General features: G+C 40.8%; 1 protein-coding gene across 3 annotated transcripts in view; it reads right to left on the reverse strand.

The window, feature by feature from the left end:
• Positions 1–10,464, reverse strand: part of slc44a1b (solute carrier family 44 member 1b) — a 37,552-nt gene extending 27,088 nt beyond the window's left edge. The window contains exons 1-3 of one of the 3 annotated variants that reach the window (XM_037076940.1): positions 9,906–10,464; positions 9,459–9,548; positions 5,899–6,041 (exon numbers count right to left, since the gene is read on the reverse strand). In XM_037076940.1, coding sequence (XP_036932835.1) covers positions 5,899–6,041; positions 9,459–9,548; positions 9,906–10,004 — 332 coding nt within the window. In that variant the 5' untranslated portion in view covers positions 10,005–10,464. The remainder of the gene's footprint in view (positions 1–5,898; positions 6,042–9,458; positions 9,549–9,905) is intronic. The other 2 variants (XM_037076938.1, XM_037076939.1) reach the window with 2 other exon arrangements.
• Between the last annotated feature and the right edge of the window lie 9,941 nt (positions 10,465–20,405).

Here is a 20,405-nt window from a genome sequence, read left to right on the forward strand (position 1 = left end):
ACCTGAAAATACCATCGGGCAATACCGTGAAACCGTTGGAATTTTGAAAAATACCGTCATATACATTTTTGGTCACACCGCCCAGCACTACATTCTCCTTTCACACACATATTCTTTTATTTTCCATGTAAAGGAAAATATGTGTCTATATATATCTGAAAAAATATATGAATGTAAAAGAACAATATGTGTGTTTAAGAGAAGAATATATGGGTGTGAGATACGAATATGTGTGTGAGAGGAGAATATAGGTGTGTTTGAGAGAAAGTATAGTGGAAAAGAAAGTAGTTTTGTGGCAAAGTGCTGTGATTGGCTGTTCGGGTGGGATTGGGTGTCACTCTCTGAAAACCACTTTTGTGAAGGGACACCCTTTTTTCTCTGGTGTGTGATGGCCTCACCAGCCTTGTGTAGAAGCTGAGAGCTAATCACTGAAACATCTCTGTTGTTGGCTGAATAGCCCCCTGCCTCAGAGGACAGAGGAGCTGAGTGGATTCACTTCATTTTAAATGGAAATAACCCCACAACTGGAAAACTCTGACATGTGTGAAAACTACTACAGAATGCTTTCCTGTGCCAGTACAAAGAAGGTTTAATGAAGATCAAGGATTGATTGATGCTCACTTCAAACTTGGAAGCTGTAAGTTTTGCCCTTTCTTATGATGTTTTACTGTTTATTTTTCATGTTAGCCTGTTGAGCCTAGCATCAGCACTGCTCACGGCTAATCTTGCTAATTTAGCATCGCTGGACCTATGAAGTATTTAAAACCTTACTGAGGGACAGCTAAAGGAGGATGAGGTGGTTTGTAAAATGTCTGTATAAGTTTTAAGTTATGTGAACATGACATGAGCAGTAGAGGTGTATAAGTTATATAATTTTGCAGCTAACATAAGTCACTGTGCATGGCATTACAGACAGCTAAGCCGTTAGCCTTGTTGTGTCTCTCCCAGGCACAACACTATTAGTCAAAAGGTTTTACATTTCATCAGTCTGTTAGTTAAACAGTGATAACTGTTTTATGATGAATGCAGGACATGAAACCATCACTACCCTCAGAATATCAGTATTGCATTTGACAATGGATTATTGATTAAGCTAAATATCCCAGGTGAACACTTCTATGTCATTCTGCATAATGACTAGCCACGTGCTTCTGTTTGTTTGAACACTAGACAAATGAAGAAAGATAAATTTGCCTCAAATTAGATTAATTTCAGATCATTTTCTGTTTATCTCCAGCACACCAGAATGAATTGTTAATAAAGGGCAATATAATTGGCTAAATGTAAATTTGCCTCTGTCCTCCATCAGCCATCTGACCATGGCAATAGGGAGTGAGTTGAGTACAAGTGAGCAGGTAAGTCATGGTCAGATGGCTGATGATGGACATAAGCAGCAACGATGATTAAGACATCTACTCTAATGTAAATGAGGTGTTTGGGTGCATAAAAAATAATCAAAATAGACATTGTTTTAAAAAAAATCCCCCTGCAGAGGCCAGTTTCAACTAAAAAATGTATTATGGGGGGGGGGGGGGTCTGTGTATTTTTCTGCTTGTCCCTACTGTCAACAGCTCAAAGTCTCCCCTGTTGCTGTCATGTTGTCCTGAATTGCATTATAACTAACCCAGAGCATCACTAGGAGAGTGTCAGTCACAACACGGATCATAGTCTAAAGCAAATGCTCAATTTAATCAATCTCTTCCTCCATACTGGCAAACAATGATTTGTAATCATTTTTGTTTGCTGCTGTTGCATATATTTGAGGTGATTTTGGAGTAAACTGTAATTGTTCTGCACACAGGCCAACATACCACTACAAGACCGACCCTGCAGACACCACCACATCTTTGACAGAGTTGACAAACATGTGAATTTCCCTTAATTTCTGTATATATATGTGTATTAGTTGCCTGTTTATTGGCTTAAACTAACAGTCTAATTCAGTGTTTGAACTCTCTCTGTAATATTATTTACAGGCTCAGTGGCAGTCAGTCCTGTTTCTCGGACAGTCTTGAGTGATGTGGAGACGCTCAGCCATCACTACTGAGGCCTTCAACAGTGTAATTAGCACAGTCATTCTGCATAAAAGCATGGTAGGTGCAACTACTGACAATATTCAAAGAAACAGAGAACAAGAGAATGTATATGTGTGATAGGAGAATGTATGTGTGTTAAAGAATATATGTATGTGAGAGGAGAATGTGTGTGTGTGTGAGAGGGCCAGAATTAATTATGTCTTGTACGGCCCCTCATACCTTGGCCATAGCGCCCTGCTCAATTGCATTAAAATCTCTCCCTCAATTTCGCGGTATTTCTCGTTCTGGCATGGAATTAAAATTGTCCCTGTATGCGGGTGACCTTCTTTTGTATATATCTGACCCACTGACTACTATTCCACCAATTTTATCTCTGTTAGAGAGATTTGGCTCTATCTCCGGCTATAAAGTTAATCTCCTTAAAAGCGAATGCTTTCCTATAAATTCCCTCACTCTAACACTTAAACAATCTTGACATTCCCTTCAAGCTCAGCCCGTCAGGGTTTAAGTATTTGGGGATCAATGTGACTCGCACCTTACCCTCTCTCTATTCTGCAAACGTTTCTCCATTGCTTGCCCAGGTTGGGGTAGATTTCAAGAGCTGGAACTCTCTCCCTCTGACGTTGATGGGTAGAATTAACGTGGTGAAAATGAATTTCTTGCCCAGATTTCTTTTTTTGTTTCAGTGCATTCCTTTATTTTTGCCCAAACATTTTTTTTTAATCTTTGGATCGGACCATTACCTCCTTCTTGTGGGCGGTAAAACCCCTAGAGTGAAGAAGTCCTTACTGCAAAAATGTATTTTTGATGGCAGTCTTGCCTTACTAAACTTTCATCTATATTATTGGTCAGCACATATACATAAATGGACTTACTGGCTTAAATCTCCACAGCTGTTATGGTGCCGGTTTGAGACTCAGTCCTGTGTATCCTCTTCACCAGTTGCCTTACTCACCTCTTCATTGCCTTCCAGTTTCACAAAGAATCCTTTAATACTCTCTCCCCTAAAGACCTGGATCCTGTTCAGGCGCCACTTTAAGTTTCTGTCTACGTCTACTCTGATGCCTTTAATGGATACTCATCTATTCCCCCCATCTTTTACGAATACCTCTTACAAGTTATGGCATAGTCGAGGTATTAAGGTTTTCAGAGACCTCTTTAAAGACAGCACTTTTGCTATTTTCTCACACCTTTCTTCAGATTTCAACTTACCTACATCCCATCTTCTCTACTTTCAAATTAGACATTGTGCTTCTTCTCTTTTATCATGTTAGCCTTCCCTTCCTGTTAATCAACCATGGGATGACCTCCTGACCTTGAAACCCCTCCAGAAATCACTAATATCCAAATTTTATGACAAGCTCATGGCTCTTGACACTCAGTTGTCAAAACCAAAAACGCTTGGGAGCATGAGCTTAGTACAAATCTGACGGATCAATTTTGGAATAAGGCTGGACATTGTATACGCTTAACTACTCCTTGTGCCAGGCTTCAGCTTAGACAGTTCAATGTATTGCGCAGAGCCCATTTCAGCAAATCCAAACTATCTGAAATATATCCCAATGTTGCAGACCAGTGTGACAGATGCCATGCCTCTGCCTGTAATTTAAGTCATATGTTCTTCTTCTGCCCCACATTACACAAATTTTGGGCTGATTTTTTTTATGATTTTGACAAAGGCTCTAGGCGCCCAAATAAAGACCCTTTTATTGCTATATCTGGGGTCTCGCTGGTACAACTTGGCATTTACGCTTTACAATCAGAAGTTTTAGCCTTTTACTTCCCTTCTGGCAAGACGTTGCATTTTACTCCTCTGGAAGTCTCCTAAACCTCAATCTATATCTCTCTGGCTTAAGGATGTTATGTTCTTTCTGAAATTGGAGAAGATACGTTCTGCAGTGAAAGGCTGTTCTAATATGTTTTTTCAGAAATGGAATTCTTTCATAAACTATTTTAATTCCAAACCAACTTTGCCCTCGGACTAACCCCCTCTTACCCCTTTTTTATTTTATTTTGCCACTAATTTAACTGTCTCATTTGATTATGTTTGTATTTATGTTTGTATTTATTTATTTTACTGTATTTATCTTTTCCTTTTCTTTAGCAGAGCATATTTTAATCCTTTACTACAACCAGACTGTGTCCACACGACAGTTTATTGTTTCATTTTTTGGAAAATATTCACCATGTTTATTTAGACAGGTCATTTACTTCTTTTAATGCGGAGACAATGTTCACTATTCCTGTTATCTTAAAATAAATAACAATAGGGCAACACTTGTATTTCTGTACTGTGCTGTGTAATTTGTCCCTATAAAAAATTCAAACAAAACGACTGAAGTTATAACTAGGGGTGGGAATCAAGAACTGGTTCCGACTGAGCAATTCCATCGGAACTGTACACCTCTGTCATTATCAATTCTTCTTAACGATTCTCTCATTTCCCTGCCTGCACGTGCCTGGCTTACTTTCATTTTTAAAAATTGCATCCGTTTAATTTTCCTTCAGGTGGGGGTCGGGCGTCAGTAACAATTTATAGTGGGTCGGCTCAAGTGCGGAATGTAATTTGTGTTACTGTTGGAAAACAGGTTGGATATTTAGCTTGCTAATTATCAAGCTAAATATCCAACATTCTAGTTAACGTCAAGGAAGGAAGACGATGATAAAATATTTCCTATCTCTAACACTGGATTTATTCATGCCAACGGTTTTACATGAAATCGGATTTTTTGTGAACACACAATAACAAACTAGATGTTTCTGATACTCTTCAACTCACCATAACAGTCAGTCATAAGTGACATTTTTGTCATTTTCTAACTAATTCATGGCTGCTTCGGAGCGACGCACAGACCTACCATCTGTCACTCTGTGTGTGTGTGCATTACTGAAGTCATTAAAAGTAATGAAAACTAAATAGACTGACTGAAACATTGGTATGGGTTGGAATGGTGGAAATATTTTTTCACATTCCATAATTAGACTATGGCAGGCTGCCACAGTCTCATCAATGTATGGGATACCCTGGGGTTATTCACCGCCTGGCTCCTTTGTCACTCTCCTCTGCTGCTGTGGTCTCCCCCGGCTTGCAGCGATGTTGGATGGAGCCTCCAGAAGCAAGTTTGTTCATACAGACAGTGCTATTCCCTCCGTGCGGACTGACAGGCACTTAATTTGTTCTTTGTTTTGTTTGTTTCACTTTGTTAAGTGCCCTTGGGTACGCTGAAAGGCACTGTATAAATTACATTTATTATTATTATTATTATTATTATTATTATTATTGCTGTAATATCATGTAAACATGCTAAAACATTTGTCTTCCCAGCATGGAATTAAGTACCAAGAATGTCATGTGTTTGACCACCTGCGTACGAGTGCTAACATTGCTGCTGGTCAAACAAGCTCCACTGGGACCTCCGTTGACAACGGTAATGTTGACATTAAATATCCTGCATTAGCACACTGTAACCTTGCAACTGCAGCAGCATGCACAGTTTTTTGTTGTATGTTTGAGTTGTATATGTTCATGTTCACGATTTTGTGCAGACATAATTTGCGGAATAAATAAAATGGTTGCTTTTGGTGCAGAACACTGTGTAGAACTCCTTTTTTTACCACTCAATAAACTATTCAGGAATCGATATGCGAATTGATAAGGAATTGGATTGATAGGCAGAATCAACAATGGCATTGATATTGATAAAAACATATCAATTCCCACCCCTAGTTATAACCAACAAATACTGCGGTAACTCCCCGGAGTATCATGGAGTTGCATGTCAGGAACACACCTGGTACATGTCACAAACACACAGCAGAAGCATTCCATCACATCAGAGACTTAATGTGATATCAGACTTACTTCCTGTCCCTGTGGTCGAGGCCGCTGAGCCGGACGCCTTCAATCTGCTCGTTGCGTTGACCACACGTGTTGCCGTAGCTGTCATATCCAAAGATGAGGCGAGCGGCGCCGCCGGTGGCGATGGTGAAGCCGCAGATGCTGCCCTGCAGGACACACAGACAGACTTGTAAACTCAACAGAGCAGGAAACGGTGAAATGACTAATTTCTGTACCAATGAACTGCGATTCAGTGATGACATCACTAATTAAATGAAAAAGACATAACAATCAATGATGTCATGTTTTTAATAAACACAGCTGCAGAATGAACATATGTAAATTAAATCTCATGTTTCTATTTCAGCTCACTGGTCAGTGAACATCTCACAGCTCAGCTGTAAAATCAAATTATTTCTTGACCAATACAAACACTTGTCTGAAACTCTGAGTAGTCTAAAGAGCCAATTAGCTGTCTGCTGATATATTCAGTGTCTGCAGGAAATCAGGAACACTGAGTCTCATGCATATTTCATTATAATCTACTGCTTCAGATACCAGACTGAAGCTGAGTCAGAGATCACACCTGGACCACAGTCACACCTTGTCAGCTCTGGCTCATGGACCCTTCAGTCTTGATGATGGCTAATATGTGTGACTGTAATTCTCTTTTCTTTGTATCTGAGAATTGTGTTGTTGATAAGTGACAAACTTTGAGATATTGATTGGATATCTGTTGATGTATGAGAAGACTGAGGCCTCAGACAACAGTGAGTCTCTACACATTACAGACTGCATACATCATCATCAACATTAAACATTAAAACCTGATTGTCACATATTGATTAATCTGACGGTACTCAGTAGTAGACTGCACTGAGACTGAATACTGTGATAAGGAGCAAACTGAGGATATTAGAGGGATTCAAGTTCTCTGAATCCACAGCTGGAATATTGTTTAAAACAGATCATCCACATATACTTGTCATTTCATATTAAATGTCACATTTGTATGGATCCGTCAGTGACCGTCAAGGACATCACAGTATCTCCTTCGTTGATGGCGAGGAACCTGGGCATAATCCATGGTGACAGACTGTCCTGCACCCAGAATCATTGCTGTGGCCCAATCCTTCAGATTTGCCCTGTACAACATCGGCAGGACCCGGTCTTTCCTCACAAAGGACGCAAGACAACTTCTGGCCAAAGTGCTGGTCATCTCATGCCTGGACTGCTGCTACTCATTCTTGGCTGAACTTTCAGCCTCTGCGTCTAAACTGTTGCTGCATATTTAGAATGCTACTCATTTTCAGTCTACCCAAATTCTCCCAGGTGGCCACCTCCTCCGTGACCTTCACTGGCTTCCTGCTGCGGCCCGCATACGATTCAAGACAATGTTAGTGGCCTTCATAGCCATTGACGGAACTGCACCGTCTACTTCCAAACACTGGTTAGACCACACGCCCCAGTGTGAGCACTTTGCTCTAAAACATCAATTGGTGGCTGGTACCACCATTGCTGAGAGCAAACAAAGGTCACTCTGCAAAGTCACGACTGTCCTCTGTTTTGGTATTGCAGTGGTTGAACGAATTCCAGACCAATGTCAGGACAGCAGTCACTCTGCATCTTCAGCAAAAGCCTCAAGATTCATTTGTTCAGACTTCACCTCGACCCTGCATAGCAGGACTCCCGACCCGCCCAAAAAAGAAAAATGTATATGCACTTGTATGTTCTTATTGTTAGCATTAAATCACAGCACTTATTCACTTGAGGTATCTTTGATAAGCAGCAGCAACAATCATCAGACGAGGGTTTAAAAATTGTTTCTATTTTTCTTTTTTACTCTATCAATGGTGATATGTTGTGGTTTCTTTGTTGTGATAAATGTTTTGTTTCGTTTGTTTCTATTTTTCTTTTTTACTCTATCAATGGTGATATATTGTGGTTTCTTTGTTGTGACAAATGTACTTATTGTAAGTCGTTTTGGACAGAGCGTCTGCTAAATGCCCTAAATGTAAATGTAAATGTCTTTAAAACATTGAATTTCTCATCAACAATAAACAGCCCATCAGCTTCAACATGAGCTGGTTTCCTGCTCACAAGTTTTGACCCATTTTAAAATCAGAGACACTATAAGTCACATTTCATTAAAACCTGTTCACAAAGAAACAAATGTTCAACAGGAGAGAAATTTATTTTACTGTTGAAGCATTGATTAATGGCAGAAGAACATCCTGACAACTGTGATGTCAGCATGCTCATCCTGATATCAGCACGCTCATGTCAACAATGTGAGTAACATATAAAGGTGAAATCACAAATAGGGCTGCAAGTAACGATAACTTTTACTGTCAATCAAACCATTGATTATTAAAGATGACTCATTCAGTCTGTAAAGCAGCATGTCCTCACTGAAGATGCTGAACCAGTCATGAGCCATGTTTAGCACACATGACTGACCAGCTCTTTCCTGTCCGCACTATCATCACTGCATTTCTTGGTCGTCTGCAATATGGCCAATGCTAGCTGACATACAAGATCAATAACATCTGGCCCTGTGGACAGTAATCCCTAAAGACCGGTCTCCATTTTGTGTCCTGGTACGTCGACCTCAAGCCTCTGTACCAACGTAGCCACATAGCCTACATCCTCTGACTTAATTACACTCTATGTAGCCCAGTTCATTTGACAAAACCCATTTATGGAAACACACCAGATTTTTAATTGTTTTAATTTTTTGCAAACTTTCAAAAGTTCACTTGGTTTTTAAAAGGAAACATGGCAGCAAGCGTTTGACATTTCGAAAAGACAGAAATAGGGGTGCCGTTAGCTCAGATGGTAGAGCGGGCATCCCATGGACAGAGGCTCTGTCCTCGTTACAGCGTCCCTGGGTTCAAGCTCTGGCCTAGGGCTCTTTGCTCCATGTCACTCCCCCTCTCTCTACTGGTTTCCTGTCATTTCTGCCTGCTTTTCTGTCAATAAAGACAAAAAGGCCCCCCCCCCCCCCAAAAAAAAAAGAAAAGGAAAGACAGAAACAATTCATCGATTGTCAGAATATTCGGCAACTAATTCATCTTTAAACAACTAATGAATTAATAGACCGACCACAATCACACCTGTGATATTTCACCTGTGAGCACCTGAGTTCACCGTTCAACAGACATCAACACAACAGTAAACTGACTGCACCTGTACACACCACATGTTACAGCTGCACTCAGTCAGCCAATACATGAAGGTCATGTCATCATCACCACTATTATCATCATCATCATCACCACCACCACCACCACTATCATCATCAACACCATTGATTATTGTTCTGATGATGATGACTGATTGTCAGTACAGTAGGAGAAAACAGATCAACATGAAGTCTGTTCATGTTAACGGTCAGGACCCTGTGACGTCACACAGGAAGTCTTTGGAGTGGCTGCTGGTTGATTTTCTCCTGATAGAAGATCGATGATTAGCTTCAGTTGGATAATAAAGAACATGTTGGTGTGATGTCACTCACACATGACAGCTGATCACTAATACTGATTATATTAACATGTAATCAGAGTGAGGGTGGCTGTGGTTACCATGCCGACGCAGAAGACGGTGAAGAGCAGGAACCAGGGCAGGTCTGTGCAGCTCCGGTCTTCCAGTGGTCTCCATTCTCTCTTTGTCCTCTGAAACACACACAAACAAACCGTCACAGCGGGACTGGACCGGGTCTGATGCTCAGCCTGTCCCCGCCTGTTAGCTCGGTTCGGCTCGCCCTGGTCTTCATCACGAGTCACATCACACAAAGCTACATGTCGACCCGGAGCGGCCTCTGGCCGGAGAGAGGGCCGAGCGGTGTGGGGACAATAACAGAGGGGGGACGTGGCGGCCCGTCCCCCGCCAACAGGCCCCGGTAACCCGCCTGTCCCCACAGGAGCTAATTGGCTTACCGCTCCTGGCTCTAATCCCAGCTCGGCCCTCTCTGCTCCACGGGACCGGTTTCCCTTTCATGGTAAAAAATAAATAAATAAATAAACACGCACCGATGCTCTGCTGAAGGGCACCGAGGGATGGAGGACGGTACAGAGCCGAACCGGGCCGGGTCGGGCCGTTCTTACCTCCGCGCTACCGCAGCATCCCATTGCAGTCAGGGTGGACGTGCCCGGAGCTTCACGGAGCTTCACGGAGCTTCAGCTCAGCAGCAGCGGGGTCTGGAGCCCTATAGGCAGGGGGAGGAGACGCACAGCCCCGCGCGCACTGCCTGCATGCACTCACTGCGCAGCGGCGCGATCCCGTAGGCCGAGCCCGGAGCTGAGACGATTCCGATGGTCAGGCTGTACGGTCCGGCCCGCTGAGCATGCTACTGTCGGAGCCTTCTCCGGTTATCGTACCGAGCGGGGATTAGCAGCCGAGGATTTGTCCGCCACACTTCCTGGTGGGCCGTCAGGTGCAGCGGCCATTCATGTTATTGCGCACGCGCAATTGGTGCTTGTGCCGGACCTTATTGGTGAAGCTGCAAAACAAAGCCGGTGGAGCTGCAGGTGTAGTATCCGCTGTGACCGCTGAGTGGAGGCCAATAAGAGGATGACGCTGTTCCCACATTTACAACTTAAAACAACAAAGATTAACAAAGTCTGTCTTTCTTTCTTTCTTTCTTTCTTTCTTTCTTTCTTTCTTTCTTTCTTTCTTTCTTTCTTTCTTTCTTTCTTTAACAATTGACTAAATGTAGACGCAGATCAACACGTCACTGACCAGGATTTTACACTGAACTCACTGAAAACGTTGAATCTTTCCACAACATTTAATTTTTAATGTGTTTTCTGACAAACATTTCTGTGAACGCAGTAAACTGATCTGTACTCGTAAGTCTGATTACTGCATTACCTCTTCACCACAGATGACCATCTTAAAAAATAAACTCTTTGGACTCGATTCTAAAATATCAGTTTGTCAAGACAGAACCAGAAAGTTTAAAATATCCAAATTATTCACTGGAGTTAAGTAACAGTACTGTGGCTCAGGGCTAGAGCCGGCGTCTTGTTATCAGAAGGTAACTGGTTCAATTCTGGTCTGCATGGTGAAGTGACCTTGGGCAAGAAACTGAGCCCCAAACTGCTCCTGATGTGCTGGTCGGCATCTTGCATGGCAACCACCAACATCAGTGTATGTATTTATGTGTAAGTTGCTTTGGATAAATGTAAATGGAGTAGATATATGATGTACAGTAGAGCAGCCTCTGTAAGTCTTAATGTGATGTATTAATCATTAGTCCAGTATACACTGGACATAGTGAGACTTGAGAAAGTCTCAAGTAAAGTAAGTACTTTCAAAATGTGCACAACACTTGAGAACAGAGTTTTATCAGAAATTAATTAAACAAACCTTCCCTGAGATCCTGAGATGAACCTGCTGCTGAGAGCTGGAAGAGAGAAGCTTAGGTTCCATGTTCCTGGAGAGTCCTTGAAAGTCCTGGAAGCTCTTGGAGAGTCCTGCAAAGTTCTGGTGTTCCTGTCAGACTGAGGACAGCAGCGATGTGGGTCTGATCAGCCTGCAGAGGACAGAAAGCTTTTGTCTTATTGTTTACTGTTGTACCAGGCTGAACACTGAGTGTGTGTGTGTGTGTGTGTGTGTGTGTGTGTGTGTGTGTGTGTGTGTGTGTGTGTGTGTGTGTGTGAGCTGGTTTAAAGTCTCATCAGCAGAAACAATCTGAACTCTTCGTTCTGTATTTTCTTTGTTTCTCTTTTTTTTTTCTTCCCTCTAAAACAAAAATAAGAAAAATAAAATCAGTTCTGATCGGATCAATGAGACAAAACACATAACATCAAATCAAATAGTAACAGTTCAGATTGCAGTAATCCAGTTATTTAGTTAGTGATCACTTTGAGATGCGACACAAACCAACATGTGATCATGTGATCAAGATTAGTTAAAGATCAGGGAATGAAATATTGACCAGCAGCTCACAACCAGCCGACACGTTAAGATACTGCCTCATGTTAACACTGGTGGAATGTAGTGTAAAGTACATTTACTTTCTGCACTCCAATACATGTATTTGATGACTGTAGTTACTAGTTACTTTACAGATTACATGCTGCACCAGAACCTTTTTAGAACATTTTTAATTGATCTGATTAGAAAAAACACCTTACCTCACTGTGGTCGCATCAGCTGAACACATTTTCTGTATCAGACTAAGACCCACTCAGACTTGGACTCACTCAGCCTCAGCCTCACTCAGCCTCAGCCTCAATCAGCCACGTTCTAACACACCTTGGCACTGAGTACGACGCCCCCTCGAGAGATAAAGTTTGCGGACTGCTAGCTTACATAGTTTTAGCATCCTCAGAAACGTCGATTACCGAGTGTAGTAATACCGCAGTAATGATATTCACTGAGCAACGGAACTCTACTGCACTTGGTAATCGACTCGCAGGGCTTCCCCACAACAAGGAGGCTTCTCAGGTGGTGAGATTTGTTTATCTTTTCCGACAAAGCCGGCAACAATATTAAATGTTTGACGCATCAAAATATGTGCTGGGACCCTGTTTCTGATGTTGCTGAAGTTTGGTACTGTTCTGAGCTTTATTTGTGGCTTTTTGATGGCAATTTAGACTTGGATCCATTTGCTGCAGTGTATTGTTGTTGTGCGGTCCTTTCTGAGGCTGCTAAAACAACGTAAGCTAGCGGTCCGCAAACTTTATCTCTCGAGGGGGGGTCATACTCAGTGTCAAGGTGTGTTAGATTATGGATTAAAATTACACCGGAATATCCCTTTAATTCTGAGATTCTGAGTGGCAATTCAATGTGTGAGCATTTTAAGTTTGGCCCATTGAATGACCTGTGGGCTACTTGGCAGTGGAACGTCACGGTAGCACTAGTGATGGGAATGGCAGTTCTTTTTACTGTACTGAATCTCTAGAATCTGTTCATTAAAATGATTTGTTCAAAAGATTCATTCACCGAATCGTTCAGTGCTCTCCAACTCCCTGAACTGATAAGCAGCCAAACGATCCGTCATTCAGTAAATAATTCAGCCCTGAGGTTCACATTCACTTACTGAGGGACGGTGCGCACTGAGGGATGGTGCGCACAGTAAAATCACTTAACATGATGCTATAAGGATGTTAGCAACATAGTGCTAATTTTAGCAGTACGGTTACTGAACGTGAATCATCTCATCTGCCCTGGCCGAGTGAGAGACACAGCGCCACTTTCAGCACAGTACCTGAACGAGAATCACGTCCTCAGCGTCAGTTCTCTGTGTGCAGTAGGTTCGTGAATCATGAACGAATCGCAGGGCGAACGTGATTCACGTACTGGCGTCCCTCATTCACGAACGACCTGCTGAGGACGTGAATCATGTTCGCGCTGTCACTGAATCAACATGAACGTGATCGCGACAGCAGCTGCTGAGAATCATGTTCGCGAACGTGAGTGACTTTTACTGTGCAGTAAAATCACTTAAGACGATGCTACACGGATGTTAGCAACACAGCGCTAATTTTAACAGTACGGTACTGAATGTGAATCGTCTGCTCTGCCCTGGGTGAGTGACACAGCACCATTTTAAGCACAGTACCTGAACGAGAGTCACGTCCTCAGCGTCAGTTCTCTGTATGCAGTAGGTTCGCGAATCATGAACGAATCACAGCGCGAACGAGAATCACGTCCTTACAGTTCTCTGTGAGTCACGGCAGTTCCACTCTCGGCCGGCATGATCACGGCTGAGCTCAACTGAACTGAGAAAGGAACAAATCAGTTCTGAAGTGATTCCGTTCACTGAAAAGATTTGTTCATTCGAACAACACGTTCGCAACCGACACAACACTAGGTAGCACTAGCACCGAGGAACTTGTCCGGACGTGTTCGTCACTTCCCACCTGCATCGCTAGTCAAAGCAGGGTGACAACAGACATGAGCCGTTTTTATACAGAGCACCAAGCCGCCAATTTGCCTGTTTTGGGGTCTGTTTTGTGGCAGGAAGTGACATATTTAGCAGCCAACACTGCACATTCTTTCTTTTCCCTCAGAATGAGGGGTAATTCCTCCCTTTCTGTGAAACTTCTGAATTCGGGGCAATGTTTTTCAATTTGTGGAAAAAAATCCTCTCTGATGTGTCTGTATTTGTGACATTGTGTTAGAAAGTGTAGTTCTGTTTCTACAGCTCCCTCGTCACAGTGACAGCACAGCCTGTCCTCTCTGGGCAGTCAGGTCTGATGGTGTCTGCCCTTCTCAATTGCCAAACTGTGGTCACTCAGTCTGTTCATTGTCAATGCCTTTCTCAGGTTCTTATCAGTTACTATGGTTAGGTACTCTGCCACAGTATACTGTCTGTTTAGGGTCAAATATGTTTCCAGCTGGTGTTGTGAGCGTGTAATATCATTCCAATAAGTTATGTATTGTTCTTTTTCTTTTCTCATAATTCATCAAGGTCTAATCTTCTGAGTGATAGTGTAACTGTTCTGAGGCTGTGATGTCAGAAGGTGAAAGGTCAGCGAGCCTCAGGACCAGCTTTTAATATGGCTCCAGAACTTAATAGATCTTTTTTTTAATAATATTTAGAAGTAAAGGATATTGTCCTGATTCAGCCCTGAATGCAGAGTTTGGGGTTTTTCTTTGTACTCAGAGGATACTTTTGCAGAACTCTGCATGCAGGGTTTCAGTTGGATTTTTGTCCCATTTTGCCCGATCATGTTGTACTAAGAGCCCCATACCTCACTGCCATATAATGCAATCGGTTCTATAGCTGATTTCAATATTTTAAGCTATGTTCTAATTGGAATTTGGATTTTAACTGAATGCTTGATGGCATAGAAAGCCATTTTTGCCTTCTCTTTGAGTTCCTTCACGGCAGAGCAGAGGGTTTCTGTGGAACTTATTTGTAAACCCAGGTAAGTATATGTATTTGTTTGTTCTATGTGGGTCCCACCTATTTTAAATGTTGGGTCATTTCTCTGCAACCTTGATCTTTTTTTGAAGGTGATAATTTTGGTCTTCTTCATGTTAACTGTCAGGGCCCAGTCCTGAGGTCCAGGTTCTGCTGAAGACCTTCTTTAGTAGGAGACAGTATAACCAGGTCATCTACATAAAACACACACTTGATTTCTGTGTCTTGCAGAGTGAGACCGTGTGCTGGTGATTGTTCTAATAACAATGCCAGTTCATTAATATAAATATTGAAGAGGGTGGGGCTGAGGGTGCAGCCTTGCTTCACCCCTCTACCCTGTAGGAAGAAGTCTGTGTGTTTATCTCCAATTTTGACAGGCTTTTTTTTTTTTTTTTTTTTTTCAAATATTAATTTAATAACATCAAAAGACTTTCCCCCTATACCACTTTCTGTTAGTTTAGTTTAAAAAGTAATCCCTCATGCCAGACTGAATCAAAAGCTTTGTGGAAATCAACAAAGCATGCATGAACTGTCTCTTTGTTTGTATTTATATATTTATCAATTAGTGTGTGTCAGGTGAAAATGTGATCAGCTGTTCTATAGTTTGGAAGGAATCCAATCTGACTTTTTCTTAAGACACTGGTCTTGGCGAGGAAGTCTATAATTCTTGAACTTGTGGGGTTTGATAACTTTTAATAACTCTTTCAAGATCTTTCAGTTTTTCTGAAATCTGCTCTTGAGCTTGATTCTTTGGATGCTTTCTATAGAGATCTTCAAAATGATTTTTCCATGTATCTCCATTTTGAATGGGCTGTTCGTTGTACCGTTTCTTGGTAAATAAGTTCCAATTTTCCCAGACTTGATTTGACCCTAGAGTCTCTTCAGTTAGTTGTAATTGGTTTTATAGATAATGTTATTTTTTGTTCTCAGTGTACTTTTATATTGTTTTAGAGTCTAACAGTAACTAAGGCGGAGCTCCTGGCTGTCTGACTTTTCTTAATGTCTTCCTAATAGTTTTGCAGTCTGAATCAAACCACCTCTCCCTGTTCATTTTCTTCAGTTGTTTGTGTTTTTTGTCATAATTATTTATGTTGGGAAGGATAGGGAAGTCAAGGTTAGTTCCAGTGACCAGTCATCTTCAGTACTAGTAAACTCTCGCTCCTCACGAGTTCTAGCATTTAAATCTCCAGTGATCAGCACAGATCCCTGGGCCTGGAAATGACTGATCTCTTCTTGTATGGTGGAGAAAATCTCCGCATTGAAATATGGAGATTCTATTGGGGGAATATAAATTGCACATAAAAAAATGTTTTCTCAGTGGATATTATATTGTTCTTAATTTTTATTCAAATTTGATATTACCTTTTTTTCATTATTTCAATTGAGTTTGCTAGTTCTTACTTACACCACATCAACATTCCCCCTGAGTCTCTACCCCGGGTGACTTCATTTAGTTTTGTTGATGGGACTATAAACTCTATATAGTTAGGGGACAACCAGTGGGGGCATCTCCTTTGCACCAAGTCTCCTGTAAAATAACAATCAACATAATCTACATCATTGATCTTGTCTGAGAAGTCAGGGTTTCTACATTTTAAACCATATAGATAAGAGTTTAAACCCTGAATATTCCAAACAGATAAGCTGAATGATTTCATTGCAAATGTAATAGATTGTCATTTAAAAAAAGGCAACAAATAACTGGTCTGAACGTAAAATACATTTACAATGTGATGATTAAATAGACCATACATTTTCATACCATACAGTGTTTAGCATGTGTATACACAGTGTTTAGTTTGTGGACCTTTTGTTAAAGAACCACTACCTGCTCATTACTACTGACCACAACTGTGGCCCATAAGATGAGAGAATAATGTACTCAGCATGTCCTGGATAGATCACAGCTCACTGTGGACGGGGCCTGCTGCTCCTCTTGTTGAGTGTTCCTCTGTGGTTCAGTGTCACATCTTTCAGTGTCTAAGTGAACCATGGAACTGCGTCCTTGAAGAGGTGTACATGGTCATAAAGATCTTGAATAGTGAGAGAGGGGTAGTGGACAACGTGAATGTTTGGACCGCTGTTACAGCGCTGCAACAGGAGCTGTCCCTCAAACCCATGAAATCAAGACACACTGTAGTTTCTGGGCTGTCTTCCTCAAAGGTGTCGGCGTGTAGTATGTTGATAGAAGAATTCTGCGGCAAGGCTGGGTGGAATGATAGAGCAGTCTTTATTGAAACAAACTTCGGTTAGCCTAGCATCCAAACAGAGTGCCCTATCAGAACTCCTATGCCTTCAATCTTAGGAATTCTACCAAATGCCACCCCCTCAAGTCTCTACTCGTGGGATCCTTCTTAAAGTCCCTTGGGCAGTACCTGCCTACTCCTGGTCACTGTGGTGGGTTGAGGGTCCATCTATCCAATCGACTAGAAAAGGAGGTGGTCCATCTCCCATAAATGACTAAATCTGTTACTGTCATTCCTTCGGTCTTGTACTCCTAAATTACCTAAATGAGCCCTTTATCCTTTTCTGGAGATGTATGTGTTTAGATATCATCCTCCATCTGACACAGGGGTCAGGCTCCATTTTAGTCCCTATAGTGGCCTTGTCTCCTGCTAACCTTTGACCCCCACACAGCTGAATGCTGGCTCCAAGGTCCCTTGGAGCTGTGAGCCCCATATTGTCTGCATTCCCTACCTCACACAAGGAGGAGGAACAGGTTATATTTAAATTGAGTTGAATTAAAGGCCAGAATGTGTTGCCATCCAGAAAAAGTTTTTTGGCAAGTTTTTTTTTAATATATTTGTCTAATATTACTAAACTAACTTAATACCATTTTTTTTACTTGCCTCTGTTATCAAATTCGCCATTGTATAGCTTCTAATAAAGTAATAATACATACTGCAATTCAAAACAATTATTAATAAAATTCTTATTCTGTCATGGCGGCCGCGGCTGTGTCAGTGCGCGGGTGCGCCGATAGCAATTAGCATTTAGAAATGTGGCATTTTCTATGATAGTGATAGGACAACAATGGTGAGTAACAATTTTTTTTATATATATATATTTCAGGCCGCGACCCTGCAGAGGATTAAGCGGCGTACATATAATGTGTACAGATGATGGATGGATGGATGGATATATTTCAGGATTTGAAGCCTGTGTGAGGGCCAGTATCTATATGAGAGAAGAGAGAAGCAGCGCCATCTGCATGGATTTCTTCGTCGCTACAATGGATTTCTGTCATTTTTTTTGGTCTTTTTTTTTTTTAACACTTTATGACGATTGAGGAACATTACACTCATGAGGTCAGACAAAAAGAGATATCATGAAAACAGAAATGTAATGAAACAAAGGACAATACCAAAACTATAATAGTAGAAAAAAAAAAAAAAAAGTACATACATTGGTCACGCGGAAAATATAAATTACATAATGTCTGTGCATTCACTGATAAGGAAAAAAGTTATTAAATAGATATTAAGGTCATGCATTTATCAGGCTGTCACAATATTGAAGAAATAGTTCACTTTTTTGTCTTTTACAATTCTGAGAGACCGAAGAAGATAATTGAATTTAAGTAGAAACACCTTAAACTGGCTTAGCTTTGGAAAATCCATGTTTGTGTATAAAGAACTTACAAGAGAGAATGAAGAAATTGGTTACAAATTCAATAGATTTGTTACAATGAGTAAAATAACAAAGAACATCTTTTTTGGTAAATAGGTATGAGACACTAAAAAAGTCCATCCAAAAATCATGCACAACATTACATTCACAAAATGCATAAGCAATAGATTCCTCCATATCACAGAAGACACATTTATTATCCATATCCATAAACTTAGACAACATTACATTGCAAGGGTAGATTTTGTGTAAAATTTTGAATTGTATGTTTTTAATCTTTTTAGAGATTCAAAATGTATAAGGCAGTAACCATGCTTTTTTAAAGTCAGTATCATTAATTAACTCATTCCAGAAGAGTTTCCGTCTTGGGAAACATTTCTTTTTAGCATATATAGCATTCCTTATGAATTTATTATTACATTTTTTATCCAGTAGAGGGCGACCATCAATAATTAGTTTGGAGTCAATTCTTGCATTTGTGCTGTGTGAGAGATGATATTTCATCAACTGTATGGTACCAGAGGGAATTGCCTGGCATACAAGTCTAAATTTTTTGAATCTAATAGGAAATTCAAAAGTGCTGAGAAAATCATTATATGAGAGGAGGTTACCATGTTTATGAAATAAATCAATAATGGAAAATATGCCTTTTGAATGCCGGGAAGGAAGAAAGACAGATTTGTTTTTTATTGTGATGTCTTTGTTGTTCCATAGCAGGGCTTTATGAGGGGAAAAGTTATGAACATAAAGAAGATTCCATGCTAAGAGAGCTTGTCTGTGAAAGTTAGACATTTTGATAGGCAGTCTAGAAGGAGAATAATTACACTTTAAGAGAAACTGTAAACCACTGCATTTTTTAAAGATATTGCAGGGAATAAAATACCATAATGAATCTTCACCTGTGTTGTTTGTTACACCATGTAAAGTTCAAAAAGGTGTCATTAATATCTTTACAGGTGGAGTAGGAGGAGTACAAAGATAAAGCTGGATATACAAAGCGAAAGACCTTCTGCTGCTGCTGCTGCTGATGATGATAGAGAGATCTCTTTGAAGCCAGTTGTTAAGGATATTCTTTGTTAAGTTTACCCTTGGAAGAGAATTAAGATTGTATGAATTGTAGAATTTGGTTTTTACAGATGTGAATAGCCAAATATTTGACAGAATCCTTAACAGGTATATCACATATTACTTGGTTGTTTGATTTATGAAGGCAGGGAATTTAACACTTATTCAAATTTAAATGTAGACCAGAGGCTTAGGAAAAATATTTGATGGATTTAAGAGCAAAAGGAATTTGATCCTTATCTTTTAGAAATGGTGTAGTGTCATCAGCAAGCTGAGAGATTCTAATTTCCTTATTAAAAATGGAGATGCCTTGCATAAGAGTGTTATTCAAAATACTAACAGACATTAGCTCCACCACCAGAATAAAAAGAAAAGGAGAGATGGGGTATCCCTGTCGAACTCTGTGAATACAAAATCTTTTGGAAGCGTTATGGTTAATAACAGTGATGGACTGGGAACAAAAAACGGCCCTGGCATTTTCACCCACTAGCAGCCCACCGACGGGTGTCCGCAACTTCTGAGTCACGTAAAGGGCATGCACTTTTGATAGCCCCAAATTGACAATTCCCATGCTTTAAACAACTGCACCAGAACAATGGACACCCCCAATGCATAAAACAAATTAATAAATCATCAGATCCAGCCACTCCATAATAAAAACATGTCTCACCGTCATGCAGATATCCATGTCTACCTCTTCATCCTCCTTTTCTGTGATTCCTCTGGCTCAAATTCCTCACTGTCCTGTCTTTCTCCCAGGTGTGCTGGCTCAGCTGTGTCTCTAACATTAGTGCTAGCAGTATTAGCACTAGTGCTAGCTGAAGCTGCACTTGATTTTCAAAACAACTCAGTCAGTTTGCAGCATTTTTCACTGCCAGCCAACAGTGCTCTCTTAGATATCTGTCTTTTTCTATGCTCACCCCTTGTGTCTCTTGATATCTCGATTCATAATTTGCTA

The sequence above is a fragment of the Acanthopagrus latus genome, chromosome 18 (genome assembly GCF_904848185.1).
Source record: "Acanthopagrus latus isolate v.2019 chromosome 18, fAcaLat1.1, whole genome shotgun sequence".
In the NCBI taxonomy this organism is placed as follows: domain Eukaryota; kingdom Metazoa; phylum Chordata; class Actinopteri; order Spariformes; family Sparidae; genus Acanthopagrus; species Acanthopagrus latus.